The following is a 27,243-nucleotide window of genomic DNA, read 5'->3' as shown; positions in this document are numbered from 1 at the left end:
TTTTAATCTGTAAATCCTTGAATACCTAACAGGTGATTCCACTCACTTCTCACTTCTAGAAATAATGCCTTAATGCCCAACTGCCAAACAGAGACCTCCAGTCTCTGCCATATGCAGACCTAGCTTTCTCTCTGACCTTGGATTCATCCCACACCCAGGCCAGGCTCTGGGAGGATACTGACACTCACAGATATACCTCTAAAAGGATGTCTGTGTGGGCTTAAGTCCCCAAATTGACCATTCACCAACAACACACTGCCTAGACCTCTTGTCTGGTTTGGAAACACGGCTCCAGTTGTTGCCTAGGCTACAGTTGCAGGTATTACAGTCTTCCTTAACTCAGAGGCCTTCAAACATCTCCACAGCCTGATCAGCGGCCCAGCCCTGCTCCATCCTGATTCCTCAGTCTGGGGCTAGGTCCCACTCACTGTATTTCCTTGCCAGCTTTGAGCTGTCCCAGCCTGCTTTCAGGCTGGCCTGTGCTAAAATAAGAGCTACTGCGCAAGTCTAACAGTCTAAAGAGCACCACACCCAAAGTCTCTCTAGCACTACAGGAGCTGATAATCCTCTTAGATCTCAAGGACTGATACTAAGTTCATCTCTGAACTCATGAAGCAGAGGAAAAGATGAGAAATATTCCCAACCATTCTTCTCAAACGGCAATACCCTCTATCAGATTAGTTTATCTTCAGAGCCTCCTGATTCTAAAAAGTTCAAACATTGGAAATCAAGTAATTAACTAAATGGTACATTGTGATGCTCATAGAGAACTTTTTTTTTTTGATGGGACAGGGTGATCAACTGATGCTCTGGAGCTTCCAATTTCCTCTGATTCCTTCCTATGCTTCAAATATGTTATTAACACTCCTCAAATCCAATCGCCACTTGACACATTCTTCTGAAACAAGCCTGAAGCAAAGGCTCTTCATTAACCCCAAATCTTTGGGTATCTCACTTTAGGTCATACATAAGCCCTCTGGCCCCCATCTTCAGGAATTACATAGTATCTCATGCTAGAATAAGCATTCTAGTTGAAAAAGATTTAGGTTTTGAGTTGTGCTTTGAGGTTGTTTTTTTTTTATCAGACTGTCTCAGGACCCCCAACAAATCCACTGCTAGGACTAAGTGTTTAGCAAAAGAATATAACTGTGTCCTCAGAAAAATCTCTGTTTGACTCAGTTTGTCACTATGGAAACAACAGAGTCTTGCTTACTTACAAGTTTTACTATCACCTCTCACCTCCTCCCACACACCAAGGAAATGGGTTATGGATCTCTTTTGGATGCCCAGGTAGATATTCCTCTGGATATATTCCTGATGAATAATGTCACTGACCTTCCACTCTCTTTATCCATGGCTTTTGGGAGTGCTGCCCTATTTTCTGAGCTGAATGGCTATCTGTAGGTCTGAATTTCCATCTGCTTTTTCATTACCAGGTGGCAGAGGGGTGACTAAGACTGAAGACCATTATGGGGTTTCCCATGGGCTCAAATTTCTGAGGGGGGATGTCAAAGGATCCTTGCTTGTATGTTATCATAATCATTTTCAAATGTATATCTTCATGACTTTATCTTCACAGCTTCAAGATTCAACTTGATGCTGACAGAGTCAGGCAGAGCAGTGGGTTACCACCAGTCTTAGAGTGCTGAAAATTCTCTTCCTTTCTTTCTGGCTAGCTTTTCAGGGGCCTCTCCTTGTACAGTTGCTAAGGCATATTGTCTCAGATATACTCAGATTCCAGTTATGTAAGAACATTTTCTTCCTATTGTTTTTTTGTATTGTGGTGTTAGTCACTTACTTTTCTTTTTAATTCAGCATTTTTAAAACTCTTTACTTTTGCATCATTTTAAACTCTGACACAATTTCCAAGATTATGATAAGGAACTCCTGTATACTCTTCACCCAGATCTACAAATGTAGATTTTGCCAAATCTACATTTGCTTTATCAACCATTTAAGAATAGGTTATAGATATTATGTCCTTTTACCATTAAATACTTCATTAGGTATTTTCTAAAACCAGAGACATTCTCCAGCATGCTATGGAATAATTATAAAATTCTGGAAATTCAACACTGATACAATATTATCAATTAATTTATAGTCCATATGCTAATTTCACCAATTGCCCAAATAAAGTCTTCTATAGCTGTTTGTTTTCCTAGACCAAGATGGAGTCTCGGATCCCTTGTAGCATTTGGTTGTCATGTGTCTTTCATCCACTTAGCTAGGCCAGCTCCTCAAACCACTGGATTGTTTTCTGGCTTTGAATATTGACAAATTGAGAGAATAATGAGTCTTTTTCCCTAAACAACTCTCTGTTTCATCAGATTCCCTTACCTAGAACTCAAGTGTTTCTCTAGAGATAATTTTCCACTTATTCAGAACAGTGCTATCTCTGGCCCTAAAAGGTACTGTGTGCTTAGTCACTCAGTTGTGTCCAACACTTTTGTGACCCAGTGGACTGTTAGCCTGTCAGGCTCCTCTGTCCATGAAATTTTCCTGGTAAGACTACTAGATTAGGTTGCCATTTCCTCCTTCAGGAGATCTTTCTGGATCAGGGATCAAACCCTTGCCTCCTGCATTTCCTGCATTGCAGGCAAATTCTTTACCACTGAGTCTAGAGATAATTTTCTGCTTATTCAAAACAGTGCTGTCTCTGGCCCTGAAAGGTTAAGCCAGTATATGTCAGCATACAGAATAAGATTATACTTGGCTACAGTGAGTGTGTCCCAGACTGCAGCCGTCTCATCCCCTCTGGACTCGGTGGGCAATATGAACAGTGAGGTTTACATTTACTTGTTGCCAGGACCACGCTATTTTTGAAAGAGCAGGAACCTTTTATGTTGCATTTCCTCCAGGCAATCTGGAACGAGGTGATGTTTATACAGAGTAAATGACACCAGAACTCAGCAAAAGCCAAAATAAAAGCAGAACCAGTGACAGAATTGGTGTTTGAACAGTGTGATTTATACTGAATAATGATTCTCTTCCAGCAGATCAGCTTCTACTACTCATGTCAATTATAAACAGACAGTGGCTGTGCTTCTGACATAGAGATTGATCAACAAAGGAAAATTATTTCTGGAAAATATTATTTCTACATATCTGTCAGAAAGAAATTAAGAATTCTATAAAATCCTTACTTTTTCTCTTAATTTTGTATGAATTGTGAAGAAGTATATGCATAAATGCTATCAGTCTTTATATCAGGGAAGGAAATTTCTTTTGAAGTCTGATACTTTGGGTTTTTTGTAGAGAATGTGAACAGAGCTCCTTCTTTCTACTCATTTAGGGAGGAAAAGAACAATTTTCTTGTCATGCTGAAACGTGGGTTTGATGCTAACCTGTCAGCATGCCATTAGGGTAAAAATATTTTTGTTGTGTGTTGCTTCTCCAAGCTCCCCTAGTACAAATGTGTACATATTTGTCAATCAATTGTCATTCTTTGAGATTCTTGGGTTTAGCCTACTTTACCTTTGATTCTCCTTTGCTCAGAGCGTCCTTTTAGTGCCCTAGAAGCAAGCTGCAATTTTGAGGAAGACCTCTGCAACTTTTACCAAGACAAAGAAGGTTCAGGCTGGACCCGAGTGAAAGTAAAACCAAACATGTTTCAGGCAGGAGACCACACTTCAGGCCTAGGTAAATCAGAGTTTGTTGTGTGGGGTGTCATGGTGGGGGTGGGGGTGGGGGTTAGTCTTCATGCTCCATTTCCCAGCTGTTCTCACCAAGACACCAGCTTGAAAGAGGGGGGTGGGTGTGGGGACAGCTGTGAAGAAACAAAGACAATAGGTAATCTTGGGTATGACCGTTTTTCAAAACTGGAATTCAAGTTGTTGTGCTAGCAGATGTATGTACCAGTTAATTAAGCAGTCAAACCTTTGGATATTGCTCTTCACTTTAGATAGAGAAGTACCTTTAAAAACCTATTAGATTCCAATTACATGAGATATCCAGAATAGGCAAATCGTAGAAACAGAAAGCAGATTAGTGGTTGCCAGGGGCTAGGGAGAGGGGGTGGGGAGTGACTCTTCAATGGGTATAGAATTTCCTTTTGAGTAGTGAAAATATTCTGAAAGTGAGTAATAGTGGCTGCACAGCCATTGTGAAAGTACTAAATGCCACTGAACTGTACTCTTTAAAATGGTTAAAATGCTAAAATTTGCACTATATGTGTTTTATTGCAGTAAATAATACATAGTGGGACATAAAAGCTATCACAGCTGTTGGGAAATGTTGGGTGGGCACTTGATGGATAGGCTTACAGGAAGCTCTTAGAAATCAGTGTGAGCTCCCTTTGTGTAAGGATTATCTATCGCCAAAAAGACAGCCCATGCAAAGTCCACTCCAGTAGAGACTGCAGGAAAGGGCTTGTTCTCAAAGGGTTACTGTCTAATTAATATTTATATACTGGGTATGGGGGTGACTTACCAGAAAGTTGATGAAGCTTGTTTCAGGGCCCCTCACTTTCACCAGGTCCTTGCAATTTTATTCTTGTAACTTTGTATTCTTTGCTTAGAGGTTGCAAAACTTAAAGAATTACAGAATAAAAACCTATTCTGACCTTGGCCAGCCTAACCCCTGGGGGATATGATAGTGAACAAATCAGGTCTATATCCCACCCTCACTGGCTGACCATTATTTCAGTGGGCAAGAGAAACAACAAACATATACACAGATAGACTCATGATTACAAATTGTGGTGTGTGCTAAGAAGGAAATAAAGAGTGAGCTGAGAGAGAATAAAGGAAAGAACCTCCTTTTGATTGGAGATTCAGAGAAGTGGGTTTTAGCTGGAAGGATGGGAGCAACACAGGCAGAGGGAACAGCATCCGTGAGGGCCTGGAGTTTGGAAAGAGCCAGACACTGCCAGGAATTAGGTTAGTGTGGCTGCACCATTGAGAGGAAAGTAAAGTAAAATGAAGTTAGAAAGGGAAGTAGACCATTGATGTGGCAGGCCAGAGTAAGCAACTGGGATTTTAGTACAAAGGAAATGAGGAGCTATTGATAGGTTTAACTAGAGCAGTGAAGGATTAAATTTAGACTTAAAAAAGATTGCCCTGGCTGATGTATGCCTACCAGTGTCAGTCTGCTCAGGCTTCCATAACAAAATACCACAGACTAGGTGACTTACACAGCAGTTTATTTTCTCACAGCTATGGAGGCTGGGGAGTCCACAATCACGGCACCGCTGGGGTTGGTTTCTGGTGAGATGTCTCTTCCTGACTTGGACAAGGCACCTTCTCACTTGTGTCCTCACATGGCCTTTCCTCTGTGTGCACAGGGGGAGATGGGGGCGGGGAGAAAGAGAGATGTTTCTTCCTCTTCTTATAAGGACACCAATTGCATAGGTGTTAAAGCCTTTGTAACGTCATTTAACCTTAAATTGCCTCCTTAAATGCCCCATCACCAAATACCGTCACATTGGGGGTTAAAGCTTCAGCATCTGAATTGGGGTGGGGGTGGGGGAGACATAATTCAATCCATAACAACATTCATAAAATTACCAAAGACGCTTTTGCCAGATTAAATAAAACTAAACTATATACCAAAGACTGCTCCCAAAAGAGAATTGATGGAGGAGCCTCAGAAAAAGGAAAGTAAAAAAAAAAGTACGGTATTAGGCTTTTTCTTTCTGCCCCATCTTTGTAAGACACAGGGACCTGTCTTAAGTTTACCATGGGGGTGGTAGAACAGGTGGTAGGGGAGGTTCTTGATCCTATTTTTTCATGTTATTTAAAAGAAATAGGGGAAAATCAGATATTCAGCACCTGAGAGGGTCTATCTGATTAAAACCCTGCTTTTTAGGACCCAGTTTAATATATGACCAAGAGAGTAGGCTCTGCCTGGATACATAAACCGGGTACCCCTACCCTTCACCTTCAAGGACTGCCAGGCCCTGCAACCTCTCACCCCGCTGGTCATTGCAGAGATGATAGGAAAATCTGCTCTGGTCCTTGCGTTCTCTGTAACCCAGTGCTCCTCAGTCTAGCTGTCAGCTCTGTCCAAAAAGTGGAGAACCGCAAGACGATTTCTTCCTTTTTGTTTCATGAAAGGTTGTGGAATTCCCTGGCAGTCTGGTGGTTAGGACTCCATGTTTTTGTTTTTGTTTTTTACTGCTAAGGGCTAGGGTTCCATCCCTGATCAGAGAACTAAGATCCTATAAGCCGCATGGCATGGCCAAAAAAAAAAAAAAAAACAAGTGTAAATCCTGGTTGATGGCTAAAACCTGGGCATATGCAGTTGGAAATCTATACTGGTTTATGAAGTTACCTTAAAATTTATTAGCAAAAATAGGTTTATTAGCAAAAGAGTCACACAGATATTTTCTATCCCCTAAGCCACAGACATTGTTAAATGCTATCACTTAAAGCCTATAGAGTAATCTCTTTTGGCAAATTCCACTACTTTAACCAAATTTTCCCAGTTGATGATCTGGGCTAAATTACTTAGGTTTTTCATTGCTGATGCACTGAAAGCTTTGTCCTATTCACAGGGTATTTCTTGCTGGCCAACACAAAATTTACATCACAGCCTGGCTACATTGGAAGGCTCTACGGTCCCTCCCTGCCAGGAAACCTGCAGTATTGTTTGCGTTTTTATTATGCCATCTATGGATTTTTTAAAATGAGTGACACCCTAGCAGTTTATATCTTTGAAGAGAACCATGTGGTTCAAGACAAGATCTGGTCTGTCCTGGAGTCCCCAAGAGGCGTTTGGATGCAAGCTGAAATCACCTTTAAAAAGCCCATGCGTACCAAGGTACAGTAGATTCTTTCTGCAATTTCCGGTCACTGGATTGGGTTAATGAGTTTCTGTTTAATTATTTTCAACTGCTGATGCATTGTTTTTCTTCTGTTCAAGCTGAAAGCCCCACCCTCACATCCTGTCCCCAGGCATGTGTGAGTTATATCCTTCACTTCTTTTCAGTTTTCTGCCTCTCGGAATCATGGCCACATAGGGAGTTTGCTTGTTTTTTAATTCTTAGATTCCCTGAGAATAGTCCAAAGAGAGAGAATATGTGAATAAAGTTCTACATTGAGGTCTTAAGGTCAGCACCCTAAACCTCTAGCTGAACACAGGATGGGGAAGCTCAGTAAAATATGAGAGCCAACTCAGACAGAAAGAATTTACATAAGGGAACCATCAGAAGCTTATTTGATAGAAGTAAGAAAACAAAGAGATCTTTATTGCAAAGGAAATGCAAAAGAAAATTGTGATCTCTTGAATTTACAGCTCATAAACTTAAGGAAGCTTAACAGATATGATGAATTCTGTCAACTATTAATACAACCCAGATTACAACTAGAATGGGAAAACCCATTTTGTTTCACCTGCCAGTTGGTGAGAAGATCTCCCTCATGCACCCTCTGTGCAAGAAAGACGGTCCCTTCCTTCAAGCAGATGCCTCACACAATGGAAGCTCAATAGATATATCATTGAAGAATGGCTGGTTCAGTTGATCATGTTCATAACTAGGCTCCCGAAGAAGATATACAGAGCAGAGCAGAACTTTCTTCATACACATTCATGGTCCAAATTTCTCTTAGTTATAACCATTTGGACAGAAACATAGCTTTGTCTATAACTTCCTAGCAAAGAAATTTTGTACACCATCCCCATCATGATGTTGCTTGGTTACTCTTAGTCCATTAGAATACACACCAGGCCATGATTAAATCTTTACAATGATTAATCAAAGATCTTTGAAAATATTTACCAAAAAAAAAATGTTTCCCATTGCTAGGCAAGAAAAAATGATGATTATAATGACATGAAAGCCTCCTTGACTTACTGATTTCTAAAAGAGTCAAACCAATTTGTGATACCTATAGTAGAATATAAGCACAGAAGTTTTACCACATTCTCCTAGGCACTGCTTTTAATGTTTTCATGCTGACTAAATGGGTAGTCCCCATTACCAATTATTTAACTCTCTCAGGTACTTATGGTAACACTCACACATCAAACACGTACCTGATCCATACAATCAGGGATGCACATAATAGAGTTTTTACTGTACTCCACACCCTCTGTTGCTAATGTTTTAAAAGAGGGCAAGTATAACAAGCATTTCATTCACTTGTTTGACTTTCATTTACTTATTCATTTATTCTTTTATTCAACCATAATTTATTAGGTGTAAGTTCAGTGTAAGGGATATAAAGATGATGAGGCTCAGATTCTACTTTTGAGAATGAGATCACAGATGATAGAATGTTAAGATACAAATATGTGAACAGCTAACAGCAGTACAATCTCACTGCCTCACAGAACGGCTATACAGAAAAATAGAGCAGTTCTAGCACTGGACATATAAAAGTAAAGATGAACAGAGGACCAGCTGAGCTGGTGTTTGGAGGGTAGAGGTTCAGGTCGTGCTAGATCCTAACTCCTCTCATGCACCACCCACCTGACTCCTCTCTCCTCCCCCCACCCCACCCCCAGCCCTTCATCCTTTACTCACAAAACGTGGGTTGTTAGTCATTTATCTGCTCCTAAGTGTCAGTCCCTGATCTTATTTGACTCCCATGGAATGGGAGGAAGCCACCCAGCAGCTAAGGATGCCCCCAGAGACTTTGCCCTTTTCTTCTTTGACTGACTTCCAACCCTCCCAGCAACCACACAAATCCTACCCATCTACTTCAGGAAAATTTGATCTAGATCCAGTGGGGACAAGGAACTTCTTATAGCCTCAGAAGGAGCTAGTATGAATTCAGTCCCGGAGCTGATGAGGAGACGGTACAGTTCAGCACAAGCAAACTCTGGACACTTGTCTGAAACTGGTGAGTAGTTTTTGGAAGGTCCCTGCTAAACAGAACCAGTTTCTCAGAGAGTGAGAGAAGCATTTGACATTCATACAGACAGCACTGAGTAAGGTAGAAAACTAATACATAACATATATAGGTGGAAACAAACATACACATGGTATTTCAGAGAAGAAATAAAATGAAAAGTCAAAGTTTCCCTTGCCACCCCGGTACTCAAACTCCAATTCTACTTCTTTTTCTAAAGGTTTTTCCCCTGATTTTCTGATGTTTTTCTCTATAATTCCAGATATTCTATTTCTGCCTCATTTCTTGATTCATCAACCTTAGCAGTATTTACTGACTCCTTTCAATAAAGATAAGAAAATTAGCTTATTTATACTATTTCCTTTTGTTTTCTCTATCCTCCTTACAATTTTTTAGTTGTATTTTTATTTTTAACTTTCTCTTGGTTCCCTTTGTGACTATGATACACCTAACCATCTGTTTTTGCTCCCATCAACTTCAGGTCGTGTCCTGTGACACTCCACTATGTATGGTGAATACATTTTCACCCCTCTATTTCCGCTCACCTCACTTACCCTCGCCACCTCTCCGTTCTCTCAATACATTTGCTTGTACACAGAACTGACTTAAAACATTTCTATTCCTGCAGTGAAGACTTCGAGCTTTGCCAATAGCAGGATTTCCCCATGTGGGCCCCCTTGGCAATTTGGAAGGGACCGTGGTGCCCCTGTGGGCAGCCATACCTCACATGATTGGGATTGTGACGTCTGCAACGGCAGCAACAACCCACGTTATTTCCACATGTTTCCATATGGCCCCAGAGGTGCCAGGCCAGCCTTGGATGAGAACTGCGGCTTTCTAACTTGATTCTGAAAATTGAAATTAAGAGCTAGCCCCGCCTACAATCCGCCTTTGACTCCTTGGATCTGCGCTCTGCGGAGCAGCATAGTGGTGATGAGGAGCCTCCCCTTCAATGACCCTCTGGCTTCCTGTTGCTCTTCTGGGAAAAGGCTCACATGCTCTGACGTCAGCCCCTCCCTAGCCTCGCCTCTTACTCCCACCATTCTAATAACATTGCAATCCATTCCTGGAACACGCTGCTCTTTTCCACCTTGGGCCATTTTCCCAGTTTCCTCTGCCTACACTTTTGTTAATTCAGTCACTGGCTTGAACTTCCCTTCTGCAGAGACTCCTTCTCTGGCTCATTCCTCAAAATAGATTGGTGTTCCCTGGGCCTCCTAGGCCTCTTCTCCATCATTCTGGAGACAGGTTAGCACAGCAATTAGAAGAAATGACTGAGGAGTCCGTTTTCAAATCTCCATTCTACCGCTTAAATGACTTTGCAATCTTGGTTTTTTCCCTTAATTGAGGTATGATTGACGTGCGTTTGAGGTGCACAGTGTAATGGTTTGGTATATGTAAATATTGTGAAATGATCAGCACAGTGCATCTAGTTAACATCCATCACCTCACATAGTTAATGAGTATTTTTTCCTGTGATAAGAACTTCTAAGATTTACTCACTGAGCGACTTACAAATATACAATACAGTTTGTTAAAAATACTCACCATGCTGCTCTTTATAAATTTAAAAGGGAAGAAACTGAAGTTTCAAAAAGTTAATATAGTCCTATTCTTGCTGTTACCTAGGCACTGTACCCCAAATAAAATCCTTTACAGTTGTGCCTCTGAAATACATCTCAGATATGTTTACCTCTGTGTCCCCAACCACCACCCTAGTCTAAGCCACCATCATTTCTTACCTAAATTGCTTTGTATCTTTCTGTCTGGTTTTCCTGCTTCCACCTTGCTCTCTACACGCGCATGCAGCCACCAGAATCATCATCTTGAAATGGAAATAGGATCAGGCCACTCTCTTGCCAGAAACTGTCCTGTGGTCTTTAGAATAAAGCCCCTTTCCCTCCTGTGGCTCATAAGGCCCTGTACCATCTGGCCCCTGCATCCTTCACGAACTTCACCTTCCTTTGCTCTGCCCATGATCACATGGTCACACAGTCCCCATGGTCACGCTGGCCTTCTCTCGGTCTCCTGAGTCCCAAGGCCTTTCCTTCATTGGGGACATCATGCTTGCAGTCCCCTCGCCCACCTATCCTACGTCAAGATGGTCCTCATTCTCCTGTCCTGGCCAGGTGTCTCCTTGTAGAAAGGAACTGCCTGACCACCTGGTCTGTAACTGCCTTTTCCATCCCCAGATTATTCTACAAGATATCACCTAGTTTATTTTGTGCATAGCATTTACCTTCATCTGAAATTTTCTCATTTGTTTGTCTGCTTATTCATTGTCCATCTCTTTTCCCATAAAAATATGACACTGAAAAATAAGTAAGTAAAAGAATGAGAGTGGGCTTTCTAAGGCTGGTAAGTGACAGAGCTGGGGTTTGATCCATGGTCTATAGACTGTCAGAAGCCTGCCCTTTGCCTCTGGTATGGCAATCCTGGGTGCTCAGGATTTCCATCCAGCCTTGGGGGAGCCCTGTTCTTCTGCAGCTGGAGAAGGTGAGGCTCCCAAATGTGCCTTGGGGCATAGGCATCATCTTTTATTTTATTTACTTCTCACAGCATTCCTGTAAGGGAAGTGAAGTATCTCCTTTTGGTGCCCTTGGCCTTCTAGAAGTCAAAGTTATACCAACCCAGGGTCACGTTCTACTAGAAATGGATGCCTAAGCTCAGAGTTCACTGCACATATGACACTATTGTGAGGAAAACCCTTCCCTGCCTCTGTTTCAGGTCCTCGCTGCCCCATTCCTGAAGCCAGTCAAGTGCCAGTGGTCAGGGCCCAACTCACCGAGAGTGAGTGGCTGCCTTTTCATACCTGTTTCCTGGCTGAAAGCCTTGCATATGAATTTTGAATACACCTAGCCTAATTTTCACTGGTAGAGATGTTTGGTACATATGTTTGAGTATCTGTGCTGCATAGTCAAAATAATAACAACAATAATCTCTCACTTTCACACTGCTCCTTAGTGTAACCTGCTTTCATGAACATTATTTTCACCTCTCAGTGAGTTGTCTTGTGAGACTAGAAATGAGCTGAGTGGGGGCAGCCTGCACAGAACTGTAAAAAAGTCAGGACTTTTGCCCTTCCTTTTGGTTTTCCCTACCTGTTGCCATCTGTGCCTTCCCAGGTAGCTTCCACTCTGGATGCTTCTTTACCTTTATTTGAACATTTGCTCTTACCTAAACCATTTTAAGGACAGTGGGTTGATTTGATTAACAAGTCCCTGCTAGCTCCCCTACATAATCTAATGTTTGAAGGAAACTATAATATATATTAATATTTCTATTTAAGGAATAATAGCAATGGTAAGAATTTTCCTGAGATCATTCTAGCCAAATAGCCATATGGATGGATTATGTATAATGTCACCGCTGCCAACAGGACTAGGAACTTTCATTGGATGCTTTCCATGTGCCAGGAGCTGTGTGAAGTATTCGACATGCGTTACTTCATTTGATGCCACAACACCTTAGGAAGGAAGGCTGTATAGTCCCATTTAACAGATGAGGAAAATTAAGGATCTTGTTCAACATCACACAGTGACTAAGAGGCAGAGCAGAAAGGTAAATCCAAGTCTTTTTCAATCCAGAAGCCATGCCTTTTGCACTATACCTTTATGTCCCCTAGCTCTCTTCTGGCCTATGTCAAAAATATAGGATCGGGTGAGGAGAAACCAGCCCTAACTCAACACTTCTAAACATTTCCAGGACTTTATTATTGACTCTCAGTTGTTCTATTTTAGAAATCACTTTGACTCCAAGGAGCCAAAATTCAAAGCTCCAAGGTCAAAATTTTGGCTCCAGAGGTCAAAATTCAAGGTGGTTCAACGCAGACAAAGGAGATCTGTGGGGCAGAGGGAAGAATGGCATCATGCCTGAGGCTTGGCTGTGGATTCTCTGGCTTTTATGCCTTTATACTTGGGGCTAGTTTTGTGAGTCTCTTTGAGCCTCGCTTTTCTTCATATACAAAATCGGTATATTAGTAGTACCTACCTCATAGGCTTATGAGGTGCATGTAAAGCCCTTAGCTTAGCACCCGGTGCGTAATTGGCATTGATTAAATGTAGCTGGAGAGAGAGCAAGAGTGAGAGAGAAGAGAAAGAATTCTTTAGTGTCTTTTGAACAAAGAGACTACAGGATATTTTTTTCTAGGTCCTGATTCTCATAAGGATTCATAGGCGTCATCTCTTTAGTACATGACTAATTCTGCACCTTAACTTTTCTTTAAATTAAAAATCAGGTCCAAGTTAAATCTTCATTTTGATAGTACCAGACTGCTATGCTTACATAATCATCAACTAATATATTTGTTAACGTTTTAGAAACATTTTGAAAAAGCATGAATCATGAAATGGTGTTTTTCCTTTTTTTTTAATGTATTTATTTGGCTGCTTTGGGCCTTTGTGGGATCTTTGTTCTGTCATGCAGGATCTTTCATTGTGGCACTTGGGCATAGTTACTGTACAGCACGTGGGATCTTAGTCCTGGACCAGGGATCTAACCCAAGTCCCCTGCATTGCAAGGCACATTCTTAACCACTGGACCACCAGAGAAGTCCTATGAAATGGGTTTTCTTGATCTGTTTGTCCTCAGCACATTACCCATATAGAGCAGGTAATCAAGGCTTACATTGAGGCTTTCACACACCAGAGATAGTCATGAGGAGAGGGAACAATTCACTCCAGAATGCTTTTCTTGAAAGCCAATTGTCAGGAGAGACTAGAGTCATTGTCAGAAAGTCTGTAATGATGAATATTAGCCACAAATATTAGCCTTCATTTTCAAATCCTTTGGCTGACATTATGCTTGGTCACTAAAGAACCAATGTTAGGTCCTGCAATATCTTTTGACTTGAAATGAATTTTCCCTTTAACAAAAATCATTAAGTGGTCTGTTAATTAGAGGCACTGGAAGGAACTCAGTATCATGCTCATTAAATGTTTCTTTTGAAAAAAATGTTAAATGGCCCATAAATGAAAGCATGACCAGACATACTCTTTCATCTGGCTCTGGCTTAATGATCAGCTCAGTAGTCATTAACATCTGCATGGTAAACCCTTCTAAGTCTACATCTTTATTCTGTTGCAAGATTAAAGAACAAACTTCAAAAGTCATTTATGAATATAGAGAAAACCTCCATATAGCCAGTTTGAAAAAATATACATTTTTTGTTTTAACCAGGCAAGAACCTTATATCAGTGGGCTTCCCTGATAGCTCAGTTGGTAAAGAATCCGCCTGCCATGCAGGAGACCCCAGTTCAAATCCTGGGTCAGGAAGACCCACTGGAGAAGGAATAGGCTACCCACTCTAGTACTGTTGGCCTTCCCTTGTGGCTCAGCTGGTAAAGAATCTGCCTGCAATGTGGGAGACCTGAGTTCAATCCCTGGGTTAGGAAGATGTCCTTGAGAAGGGATAGGCTACCCACTTCAGTATTGTTGGGCTTTCCTTGAGGCTCAGCTGGCAAAGAATCCACCTGCAATGCAGGAGATCTGGGCTCGATCCCTGGGTTGGGAAGATGCCCTGAAGAAAGAAAAGGCTACCCACTCCAGTATTCTGGCCTGGAGAATTCCATGGACTGTATAGTCCATGGGGTCACAAAGAGTCACTTATACATCAGCACTTCTCAGAGTATGTCCTATGGAGTACAAATCCCTTGAGTTGTTCTATTGAAAACAGGTTATGTGGTCAAATGAGTTGGAGAAATTTTGCGTGCTAGATCTCTACTCTTCTACATACACATAGGAAGGTTTGCCCTGCACAGTAGCATGTTAGAAACTCTGGTAAGTTCTACATTAAAGAACCCTGTTTAACCTTGTGTAAGGTGGCAGTTTTCTCAGAGTACTTGACATAGACCCCTTGTCTTGTGTAGCCACTTTTAATGAAATACTACTATCCTAGCTTTTGAACTGTGGTGTTGGATGTGACTCTTGAGAGTCCCTTGGACTGCAAGGGAGATCCAAGCAGTCCATCCTAAAGGAAATCAGTCCTGAATATTCACTGGAAGGACTGATGCTGAAGCTGAAACTCCAATACTTTGGCCACCTGATGTGAAGAAGTGACTCATTAGAAAAGACCCTGATGCTGGGAAAGATTGAAGGCAGGATCAGAAGGGGACGACAGCGGATGAGATGGTTGGATGGCATCACCAACTCAATGGACATGCATTTGAGTAAACTCTGGGAGTTGGAGATGGACAGGGAGGCCTGGCGTTCATGGGCTCGCAAAGAGTCAGACACGACTGAGCAACTCAACTGAACTGAACTATCTAGCATCATGCGTTGTACTGAAATTATCTCCTTACCTACCTATCTTCATTAGCTTACATCAGACTGTAAGCTTCTGGAGAACAGAGACCTATATCTTATTTATTTATTTTTGATTTCTAATGTAACACAATTTCTAGAACAAAGTGGGTACTCAAAGGGTACTGAGCTTTCAAGGAAAATGTGTTGATGGCAAGGAAGAACAATGTAAATCAATCACAGGAAGAAGGAAAATTAACTGTTTCTGCCTTTGAATCATATAAACCATAATCTCTTATAGCCCAGTGCCATGGGTCCTGCAAAGAATTTGAATATGAACAGTTAAAAGCAGGAATAACCTGCTGGAGTAGATATAAGGATACACACAGACACATATATGCTGAATCTGGTTTGAGGCTGTTTATGATGATTTTTATTAAGACCAAAAGCTGTAACTCTTTTCTTTGGAACAACTTACATCACGCCATTTCCCTATTCCCAAAGACTGAGATGAAGTTTTTCCCAGCCCTCTTGATTTTCCTGATCCTTTTCCTGTCTCCCAACACAGTTTCTCGAGCCTCCATTCTGTGCTGTGGTCCATGGAGCACTCACCTCCACATCATAATCTTCCTTTTCACAGGTCCTCTGGTTTCTTCCTCCTTGGTCCTCTGAACCCCTGGGAACCTCAGCAACTATTTTCATCCTCTTTGCCCTGAGCTTTTCAGCACAACTGGAGAAAAAGAGATTAGTTTCCTCTGTCCCCTCCATGCTACTGGATCCAAGCTGCTGGGAAAGTCTTTTACTCAGATCATCTCTCACTGACTTCCTTTCTCATTCCTTACCCCAAATATTCAGGTCCATTTCAGTCACAAGTCTCCAACTTGATTTTCTCTGCCTCATTCTTAGGACGTGACCTCATGGGTTCATCTCCCAAAAGAATGAAGGAAGCCATTGAGAACAAGCCCCTTCAATTCCGTTTCTCTCCAAATCCTCACCTGCGTCTCTTTGACTCTGACAGTTGGTTTCTCATTCAAAACCAACCAGCCATTTATTTGATTTCACCATCCTGCCGCCCTTATTTCATAAATTTTTCTCTCTCTCATAAATCTTTAATTAATTTCATTAGTCCTTTGCATACTGCCAGAAAATATTGATCATACAAATGAACAGCAAACCTTCCTTTCACCTTTTTATCCATTTAAGTTGTCACCCTATCCTATCCCTTTAGTCTTCAAACTCTTTGGAAAATGTTTTGAATTACTTTCTAGGATCCAGTGCAGTTTCTCATTCTTCAAATCCTTGCCTTACTCCCCCAATGCTTCCTCAAAGGATTTCAGTTCAGTTGCTCAGTCATGTCCAATTCTTTGTGACCCCATGGACTGCAGCATGCCAGACCTCCCTGTCCATCACCAACTCCTGGAGTTTGCTCAAACTCATGTCCATCAAGTCAGAGATGCCATCCAACCATCTCATCCTCTGTCATCCCCTTCTTCTCCTGCCTTCAATCTTTCCCAGCATCAGGGTCTTTTCCAATGAGTCAGTTCTTCGCATCAGGTGACCAAAGTATTGGAGCTTTAGCATCAGTCCTTCTGATGAATATTCAGGACTGATTTTCTCTAGGATGGACTGGTTGGATCTCCTTGCAGTCCAAGGGACTCTCAAGAGTCTCCTCAAGCACGACAGTTCAAAAGCATCAATTCTCCGGTGCTCAGCTTTCTTTATTGTCCAACTCTCACATCCATGCATGACTACTGGAAAAACCATAGCCTTGACTAGATAGACCTTTGTTGGCAAAGTACTGTCTCTTCTTTTTAATATGCTGTCTAGGTTGGTCATAACTTTTCTTCCAAGGAGCAAGCATCTTTTATTTCATGGCTGCAGTCACTCTGCAGTGATTTTGGAGCCCAAGAAAATAAATTCTGTTACCATTTCCAGTGTTTCCCTATCTATTTGCCATGAAGTGATGGAACTGGATGCCATTATCTTCGTTTTTTGAAAGTTGAGTTTAAAACCCACTTTTTCACTCTCTCCTTTCACTTTAATCAATAGGTTCTTTAATTCCTCTTCACTTTCTGCCATAAGTGTGATGTCATCTGCATATCTGAGATTATTGATATTTCCCCTAGCAATCTTGATTCTGGCTTGTGCTTCATCCAGCCCAGCATTTCACATGATGTACTCTGCATACAAGTTAAATAAGCAAGGTGACCAATATACAGCCTGATGTACTCCTTTCCCAATTTGGAACCAGTCTGTTGTTCCATGTCTGGCTCTAGCTATTGGTTCTTGACCTGCATACAGATTTCTCAGGAGGCAGGTAAGGTGGTCTGATATTCCCATCTCTTTAAGAATTTTCCACAGTTTGTTGTGATCCACACAATAAAAGTCTTTAGCTTAGTCAATGAAGCAGAAGTAGATGTTTCTCTGGAATTCTCTTGCTTTTTCTATGATCTAATGGATGTTGGCAATTTGATTTCTGATTCTTCTGCCTTTCCTCAGCTTAAACATCTGGAAGTTCTTAGTTTATGTACTGGTGAAGCCTAGCTTGGAGAATTTTGATTTATCAACAGCAAATATTTTTCATTGATCATGCTGCAGGAACCAACCTGAGAAAATCACCTTTCTCTCAAAGTCCATCTCAAGAGTCCTTTCCTCTTTGAATCTTGTATAAGTCATTAATTTGTGTTTTGTTAGATTGAGATTATACAAATAAAGGATCCCAGTCAGGAACAGGAAGACTTGGCTTCAAGTCGCGATAAATCAGGAGGCTTCCCAGGTGGCTCAGATGGTAAGGAATCTGCCAATGCTGGAGATGTGCAGGAGAGGTGGTTTCCATCCCTGGGCTGGGAAGATCCCCTAGGGGAGGAAATGGCAACCCACTACAGTATTCTTGCCTGAAAAATCCCCTGGAAGGAGGGGGCTGGCTGACTCTGGTCCTTGGAGTTCACAAAAGAGTTGGACATGACTGAGTCGCTGAGCACGCATGCATGCACTTGGCAAATCAGAATGTCATGTCACCTCTTTATGAAATGAAAACTTGTTTCCTGATGTCTGCTAAGTCTCTCCTACCTTCATTAAGATATTTTTAAGCATCTTAGTGTAAAAAACTGTTTTTTAATATCGTGCAGCACCATCCTTGTGCATAGCTTTCTGTTTATTTCCTCTCACAATAATCTTTTTATTTTAGCAAAACATCAATGAAATTTAAGTCTGTGATTTGGATTTCTGCTTTTAAAATCTTCCTTTTCACTTTACCCTTTAATAATGGAAATGCCACTAGATATAAAATATCTGGGGTTCTGAAATTTTTAAAGATGACACTTAGCAGTTCACTCAGATAGAAGAGCAGGTCTAGTAAATTTCTGAAGAGATTTAGGTGCCTATTTAATAACAAGACACCCTGCTATAAAGGGACTAAAGAACTAGAAAGCCAATGTGTAGACAAGATATATGAGAAAAGATAAATTTCCTATCATATTTCTTGATGTCTGGGAACACTGAGAAATGGGTGCTCCAGGATATTAATGTTCCAGCATAATTAAAGCAGGGCAGCTGAGTGCAAAGTAGAAATAGCAAGATCGTTAATTTCTGACAAGATAATCAACACATTTTAGAACAGATTAAAGTAGTTCCATATACAGAGCCAGGAAAATTATACTGTCAAGTGGAATAAGTTTTAATGTGAAATTGGATAGAGGAGCTAAGTACGGGAAAGGAGCCTACTGTTGAGTTTTTCCAAGCAAAACTCAGTGTCAGCTGTCAGTACAGGAATTATAAATTACTTTAAATAGGAGTAAGGCAGAGTTGTTCTACACTGGTTTTCCTTCTCTTTAATTTCCTTTCAGATATTCGTTGTTGGGCTTCTGTGTTTCATATCAGTTTATAGGGGAATGACTGGAAAGACTGACTAGGACAACTGGTAGTTGCTAACACAGCTTACATGAGGGTGATGTTCATGCCAGTGCATTCTTACATGACTTTCCCAAGGAATTAATTTCATAGAATATTGCTGGATTACCACATTTATCCTTCCAGCAACATGGAAATATCTGAGATATTCTTTCCCCATAGTCTTATTAATAAGCTTAATTTAGGCAAACATTTATTCCAAAGGTTGTTTATGAGCCTACGAACACTACCTCCCTCCACACTTCCAAATTCCTAATCTGGTATTTCATAATGGGTGGATTTTTAGGGAATCTTTTCTCAAGTATTTTCAGTCAATTCAGTTCAGTTGCTCAGTCGTGTCCAACTCTTTGTGACCCCATGGACTGCAGCACACCAGGAGGCCTCTCTGTCCATCACCAACTCCCGGACTTTGCTTAAACTCATGTTCATTGAGTCAATGATGCCATCCAGTCATCATCCTCTATCTTCCCCTTCTCCTCCTGCCTTCAATCTTTCCCCGAATCAGGGTCTTTTCAAAGGAGTCAGCTCTTCGCATCAAGTGGCCATAGTTTTGGAGTTTCAGCTTCAGCATCAGTCCTTCCAATGAACATTCAGGACTGATTTCCTTTAGGATGGACTGGTTGGATCTCCTTGCAGTCCAGGGGACTCTCAAGAGTCTTCTCCAACACCACAGTTCAAAATTCTTCAGCGCTCAGTTTTATTTATAGTCCGACTCTCACATCCATACATGACTGTTGGAAAAACCACAGGTTTGACTAGACAGACCTTTGTTGGCAAAGTACTGTCTCTGCTTTATGCTGTCTAGGTTGGTCATAACTTTCCTTCCAAGGAGCAAACATCTTTTAATTTTATGGCTGCAGTCACCATCTGCAGTGATTTTGGAGCCCCCCCAAAAATAGTCTGTTACTGTTTCCATTGTTTCCCCATCTATTTGCCATGAAGTGATGGGACCAAATGCCATAATCTTCGTTTTCTGAATGTTGAGTTTTAAGCCAACTTTTTCACTCTCCTCTTTCACTTTCATCAAGAGGCTCTTTAGTTCTTCTTCACTTTCTGCCATAACGGTGTTATCATCTGCACCTCTGAGGTTACTGATATTTCTCCTGGCAATCTTGATTCCAGCTTGTGCTTCATCCAGCCCAGCGTTTCTCATGATGTACTCTGCATATAAGTTAAATAAGCAGGGTGACAATATATAGCCTTAACATACTCCCTTAATTTCTTAGTTCTCCCTTAATTTCTTTCTCCAAGTAAGGATTGCCTAATAAACATGTCTGAAAGGCAAATGTCAAGCCAGAAAAAAAGTTTGCAACATATATGACAAACTCCTAATATGTTTAAGATTTAAATTTACTCTAATAAATCAATAAGCAAAAGATGAACTAAGCAATAGGAAAGTGGGCAATGAATATATACAGGCAAATCAGAAGAAAAGGGCTATTACTGGAAAATAAATATGCAAACATGTCCAACTTCATTTATAACCAAAGAAATTTGAAAAATAGCAAAACAGCACATTTGTCCATCAAATGGATAAAGATATTTTTAAAATATAATACTTTGAAGAAGCATATTTGTATTAATAGCTGTAATCATATTCATACTGTTCAATGTATCAATTAAAAAATTGATCTTTCATTTAGGCCCCAAAATATATGTATATAATATATGAGTTATAGATGTATTAAATATTTATATATTTAGCTACATAATTCAGGGATTGAACCCATGTCTCCCACATTGCAGACAGATTCTTGACCATCTGAGCCACCAGGGGATCCCATATATTTAAGTATATGATACATAAAGTATTGCCATAGAGAGGTGAGAATTCAAGGAAATAACAATTCTCATAAGCTCTAGTGTGATGGTAAATTGATGTAATATTGTTGAGTCACTAAGACATTCCCACTCTTTGTGACCCCATGGACTGTAGCCCACCAGGCTCTTCTGTCCATGGGATTTTCCAGGCAAGAATACTGGAGTGGGCTGCCATTTCCTCCTCCAGGGGATCTTCTGACCCAGGAATCAAACCTGCGACTCCTGCAATGGTAGGTGGTTTACCACTAAGCCACCTGGGAAATTCAATATAATATTACTAGATGATAATTAAATTATATGTACCAAAAGAAAGACCCCAATTATGCAAACTTTTGGACATAACAATTCCACTTCTAGGAATTTATCATAAGGAAATGATCATAGTTATGTACAAAGATTTACCTACCACATTTACCAAGCCCTGTTAGTAATACTGAGAAACTGGAAACTGCTATGTAGTGCATGGTAGTGGTGATTTAGTCGCTCAGTCATGTCCAGCTGTTGTGCTTGAGACTCCATGGACTTTAGCCCTCCAGGTTCCTCTGTCCATGGGATTTCCCAGGCAAGAGAACTGGAGTGGGTGCCATTTCCTTCTCCAGAGGATCTTCCCAGCCCAGTGATCAAACTCAGGTCTCCTGCATTGCAGGTGAATTCTTTACCAACTGAGCTACCAGGGAAGCCCATCTATCGGTTGTTGTGCAGTCACTGAATCATTCTGATTCCTTGTGATCCCATGGACTGCAGTACACCAGGCTTCCCTGTCCTTCACTATCTTCTGGAGTTTGCTCAAACTCATGTCCATTGAGTCAGTGATGCTATTGAACCATCTCATCCTCTGTCACTTCCTTCTCTTCCTTCCCTCAGTCTTTTCCAGCATCAGAGTCTTTTCCAGTGAGTTGGCTCATCACATCAGGTGGCCAAATTATTGGAGCTTCAGTTTCAACATCAGCCCTTCTAATGAATATTCAGGATTGATTTCCTTTAGAATTGACTGGCTTGATCTCTTTGCTGTCCAAGGGACTTTTAAAAGTCTTCTCCAGCATCACATTTCAAAAGCAATTCTTTGGTTCTCAGCCTTCTTTGGGCTTCCCTGTAGCTCAGCTGATAAAGAATCTGCCTGCAATGCAGGAGACTCCAGTTTGATTCCTGGGTCAGGAAGATCCACTGGAGAAGGGATAGGCTACCCACTCTGGTATTCTTGGGCTTCCCTCGTGGCTTAGCTGGTAAAGAATCTGCCTGCAATGTGGGAGACCTGGGTTTGATCCCTGGGTTGGGAAGATCCCCTGGAGGAGGGTATGGCAACTCACTCCAGTATTCTTGCCTGGATAATCCCCATGGACAGAGGACCCTAGGGGGCTGCAGTCCATGGGGTCACAAAGAGTCAGACTTTACTGAGCAACTAAGCGCAGCACAGCACAGCCTTCTTTATGGTCCACCTCTCACATCCATACATGACTACTGGAAAAACCACAGCTTTGACTAGATGGACCTTTGTTGGCAAATTACATCTCTGCTTTTTAATATGCTATCTAGGTTTGTCAAAGCTTTTCTTCCAAGGAGCAAGCATGTTTTAATGTCATGGCTGAAGTCTCTGTCTGCAATAATTTTAGAGTCCAGGAAAAGAAAATCTGCTACTGTTTCAATTTTGTCCCCATCTATTTGCCATGAAGTAATGGGACCAGATGCCATGATCTTAGTTTTTTGAATGTTGAGTTTTAAGCCAGCTTTTTCACTCTTCTCTTTCACCTTCATCAAGAGGCTCTTTAGTTCCTCTTTGCTTTCTGCCATTAGGGTAGAAATGTCATCTGCATATCTAAGGTTATTGCTGTTTCTCCCAGCAATCTTGATTCCAGCTTGTGATTCATCCAGCCTGTCATTTTGCATGATATACTCTGCATATAAGTTAAATAAGCAAGGTGACAATATGCAGCCTTGATGTACTCCTTTCCCAGTTTGGAGCCAGTCCATTGTTCCTTGTCTGGTCTTAACTGTTGCTTCTTGACCTGCATACAGGTTTTTCAGGAGGCAGGTAAGGTGGCTTGGTATTCCCATCTCTTTAAGAATTTTCCACCGTTTTCTGTGATCCACACAGTCAAAGGCTTTAGTGTAGTCCATGAAGCAAAAGATCGTTTTCTGGAATTCTCTTGCTTTTTCTGTAATCAAATGGATTTTGGCAATTTGATATCTGGTTCTTCTGTCATTTCTAAATTTAGCTTGTATATCTGGAAGTTCTCTGTTCACATACTGTTGAAGCCTAGCTTGAAGGATTTGGGGCATTCCCTTGCTAGCTTGTGAAATTAGCGTAATTGTAGATGTTGGTTAAATAAGTTGTGACACAGCTAAAAGGGGCTTAACATTATATGAGCTTTTAGCTGCAGCTCTGCATCAAGGATCTCCACTTTGCCCTGGGAATCAATGAAAATTAGACCCACAACTGTCTCTATGGTTCATATACAAGCCGAGTGAAGTCATTATTTGGGTATTAGCTAAAGTCACTGTCTTCTCTGACCCAGAGGAATTCATACAGAGCAGGGGTGAGCCCTTGAGAGTCAAGACAAAACATAGATTCCACCTTTTTTGCAGTTGATTGCATTCTCTGAGTCTTCTGGGAAGACTGACATTTTATATCTCCATCCAAGTAGTCACAATAGGTCTGTATTTTGATCTCCATCCATAATAAATAAATTGGTCCTTACATTATGTTGGTCAGGGAAGTGTTTAACTAGAGGTCCTCCCTAAGGAACGTTGACCGGAGATAAACCACATTGTATGTTAAGGAAGGCATTCACACCTATTTCCTTTACTGATGATGAAAGGTTTATAGGAATATTATGTGTAATTATGTCCTCATTACTTTGGTGTGGAATTAGCCCTTAAAACACTAAAAATGATACCATCTCACCTTTGTCTGATGTTCATTTTTTCAAAGGCTTTTCATGTTTATTTTCCATTTAGACTCCCAATACTAGTTGTCAGGATTGTACAAGATTTATGTCCCAGAAAAAGAGGAACATGAACTTTGTATTCAGATAGACCTTGCTTCCAAAACAAAGGAAAGGAAATGAAAATGAATGCAAATGAAGATAAGATTGAAGGAGTAGATGTGGGGAGTTGAGGGCATTTTTTTCCTCATTTTTTTTCCATGTGGAGTAAATTTTCCACGTGGAGCAAATATAAGGTCATCAGCTAAGAGAGAGAAGGATATCCCTGAGGTGAGGGAGCACCTCCTGCGGAAAGGAGAGGTTTCAGCAATTACCAGCCATGAATTTTAGTCCCAACTGATGTAAGATTCAGGTTCTGGCACCAGGTAACCAAAAACTGTTTATAACATACATAAGGCAAAATGACAGGAAGCTAGTTCTAAATGCTGGTCAGACACGTATTTGTCCACTGCTATTAATTATGCTGTTAAATGGGGAGTTTCAAGCCTTTCATAATCATATTTTAAAATACCTAAAGTGAAAAGGAGAAAATGAGCTGATTGGTATAATGAAATATGCTGTGTCAGACATTCAGAGTATGATATTTCATGCTTAGGTCTACAGCTGGCTATTGTATGGCCTTGAGCTCATATCACAGGGTCTCTCTTTTCCTCATTCTAAAAAAACATCTGATTCTGAGGTCCCTTTTCTGTGACCAAATGATTTGAAATAATGTCGATTTCTAAAATCAATGAACTGAATTATGTGGGTGTTTATCACCCAAACAGCCGTGAACATCTTTGGCTGCAGGTCTGCAAATCTACCACAGGGCGCCCTCTAGCCTAGAACGGGGAAGCAGGAGCAGGGCTCATGCTGGGTAAAGCTGGAAGCTGCTCAACCTTTGTTGCTTGTGAAAGCCAAGAGCAGAATTAAATCATATGGGTCTTTTAAAAAAGAAAAAACCAAAACCAGATGGATCTTTTAAGAAAAAGGGTTGGTCAGCTAAAGACTTATTTAAAAACATATGGTCATTCTGCCTTTTGTGGGATCTGAAGACCAAATATAGCATCTGCAGGAGGCATGCTATTACAGTTCAGCAACTATTTCCCCAAACATGGCTCGGATTCTAAAAATATTAAAGTCTTACACTCATTTTTCTAGATAAAGCTCCGCTCAGTCTGTCCTTAGGGATCTGTATAAATTCCATCCTTTTAGCCAAGTGTCTAATGTCAGAATTTTTGTTTTGCTTTGTTATTTTTTATGTTTTAAATTCTCTCACAACTTATTGTCAAACTGTTAAATGAATGCAGTTGCATTATACAGTATAGTATATCCTGCAGTTGTGTCAATACCATCTTAATGAAGGGCTCTAGAACTTCACTGACTAGATTATAGTAATTTAGTGAATAATTATTCTACCAACTCTGTAGTCACCATTTCCACATTTATCTGTGCAAGTGATTCCAAAAGACTTCAAACTTCATCAGAAGAGAAGTTAAATTTAACCCAGAATCAAACCCTCTGGTAAATTATTGAGGTCTGCCACTTATGACAACCAAAGTTTGTTTTGAGAACTTGAATATTTTATGGTACTGTTGGCATAGGATTGAAATGTTTCTATGTGAAGATAGGAGGCCATTTCTGGAAACTATCATTTACATTCTCATTATAGGCCCAATTTGGGCTCTTCAATTGGTAAAGTAGGTGGTGGATTAACCCAGCAATCTGGCCAACCATGTATCTCCAGAAGGCCGTGAAACTATTGGGTTGGCCAACAAGTTCATTGAGGATTTTCCAATGGAAAATCCCAAACAAACTTTTTGGCCAACCTGGTACTTTAAAAGACAGTGAAAAACCAGTCAATTCAGCTAATGTTCAGTCTTTTAACACTAACCATATTTTTTAAACTACACAACAAAAGTTTGTGGTTATATATTCCACAGTTCCCTACAAACCTTCATTTCTTCCCTCCCTCAGCAAAATCCTATTCATTGTGTTGGGTATCACTTAAACTATGACACTTAATAAAGTTAAAATTAGTACCCCTAATTATTTTTTAAAAATCCAGCTTGATTTGGTTTGAGAAAATAAGTTCCTGACTTAGCTGTTTCTCTACTTTTTCTTTCCCTCATGCTTTAACCAGGAACTTCTCTGGACTTTTACTGATTTAGCAGCATTCTAGCCCCTCTGACTAAGGCAGCCTTGTAGCTGGATGTCTCTACAGACTCCCTCCACCCCACTGTTCCCACTCCTTGGGGGGGAAAAAAGGTAACTTTAAAAGAGGATTATAATTTGTATAGTATGAGGAAAGTTTGCTCAGTTACCCTAACCCTTCAGATCTGTTCCCTGTCATTATATTACTTTGAGGAAGTAGATCTTTCTTTTTTGAAAGGAAGACAAGTGAAAACAAAGAAGAGATTCTATTCCCCTTTGACAATTTGAATTTTTCTGAAACAGGAAATTGAAACAGTGAAGCCCTGATCGGCTCGATGATGATTATTCAGCTGGAGAGTTAGTTCATCTCCCTTGATGTTTTGTTCCTTTGCCTTTTGTTTCTAGGGCTTAAGGATATTTCATGCTCATTAGAACTACCACCTGATGCTGTGAGGAAGAGCAAACTAATTCAATCTAGTCCACTTTTAAAATATAAACAACTGACTGGGGAGAATGAACAGGTTGAAACTGAGAATCCAAAAGGAGGTAACAGATCTGAAAGTGCCTCACATAGGGACTATGCCTAATAGGAATTTAGCAAATGGGACTTGATAATTAATCCACACAGTTTTCTACTACCCTTAACCAGTGGTTCTTAGCCAGACAAAATTTTTCCCTGGCCTCCCATTCCCAAAGGGGCATTTGGAAATGTCTGGAGACATTTTTTTATTGTTATGACTTGGGGAGTGATACTGGTATCTAGTGAGTAGAGACCAGGAATGTTTAACATCCTGCAATGCACAGGGCATCCCTCACAACAAAAAATTATCTGACCCAAAACATCAGTAGTGCTAAGATTGGAATACCTTACTGTAGATAAATGAGCATCTATAATGTCTATTTTTAGTATGATAAAAAGTAAGTTAATTCGTGTTTTTTAACCTTACTTGATTATATTTAAAATGATTTGTTTGCAAATGTGTGTTTATAGCTCTCCATTCACTGCCTATTTGCCTTCCAAAATTAGTCTAGCCAAGTTTTTTCAATAATTAATATTCTCTATCAAAACAAAAATTTTAATGTAACACTAGTCCAAAAGTAGTAGAACCTTTAGTACACTAAAACAAACTGATTTACACAAATCTAATTTTCCCCTAACTTTTAAGAGGTTTGCATAAAATCAAGAAGATCTGTCTAAGGGACGGCAGTTTACTTCATCCCTCTTCTCTTTCAAATAGATACTAGTATACATTTGAGTTGCCTGAGATCTTTTTCCCATTCTTTAGAGGTATTGTTTGCTTTGAAATGCTGCCTAAAATGAAATAAACACTTTTTTTTTTTTTTAAAGATCTGTAATTAAACAAGAGTTCAGTCCCCTTAAGAATTTAGACTATGGGGAATTT

The 27,243-nt window shown here is 40.5% G+C and overlaps 1 protein-coding gene and 1 long non-coding RNA gene across 3 annotated transcripts in view; one reads left to right on the top strand and one right to left on the bottom strand.

Moving 5' to 3' along the window:
* The window catches only part of MAMDC2 (MAM domain containing 2), a 155,040-nt gene that overhangs the window by 101,610 nt on the left and 26,187 nt on the right, over positions 1-27,243 (top strand). For both annotated transcript variants that reach the window (XM_020901881.2, XM_070480367.1), the window contains exons 8-9: positions 3,499-3,642; positions 6,497-6,762. In XM_020901881.2, coding sequence (XP_020757540.2) covers positions 3,499-3,642; positions 6,497-6,762 — 410 coding nt within the window. The remainder of the gene's footprint in view (positions 1-3,498; positions 3,643-6,496; positions 6,763-27,243) is intronic.
* On the bottom strand, positions 5,127-8,105 carry LOC110142633 (uncharacterized). The gene is made up of 2 exons (XR_002315361.2): positions 7,978-8,105; positions 5,127-5,272 (listed from the first exon to the last, which is right to left on the bottom strand). It is a non-coding gene; the product is annotated as an uncharacterized lncRNA (long non-coding RNA).

Source organism: Odocoileus virginianus, chromosome 18 (genome assembly GCF_023699985.2).
Source record: "Odocoileus virginianus isolate 20LAN1187 ecotype Illinois chromosome 18, Ovbor_1.2, whole genome shotgun sequence".
NCBI lineage: Eukaryota > Metazoa > Chordata > Mammalia > Artiodactyla > Cervidae > Odocoileus > Odocoileus virginianus.
Note: the sequence above shows the minus strand (reverse complement) of the source record. Positions and strands in the feature narration are given on the sequence as shown.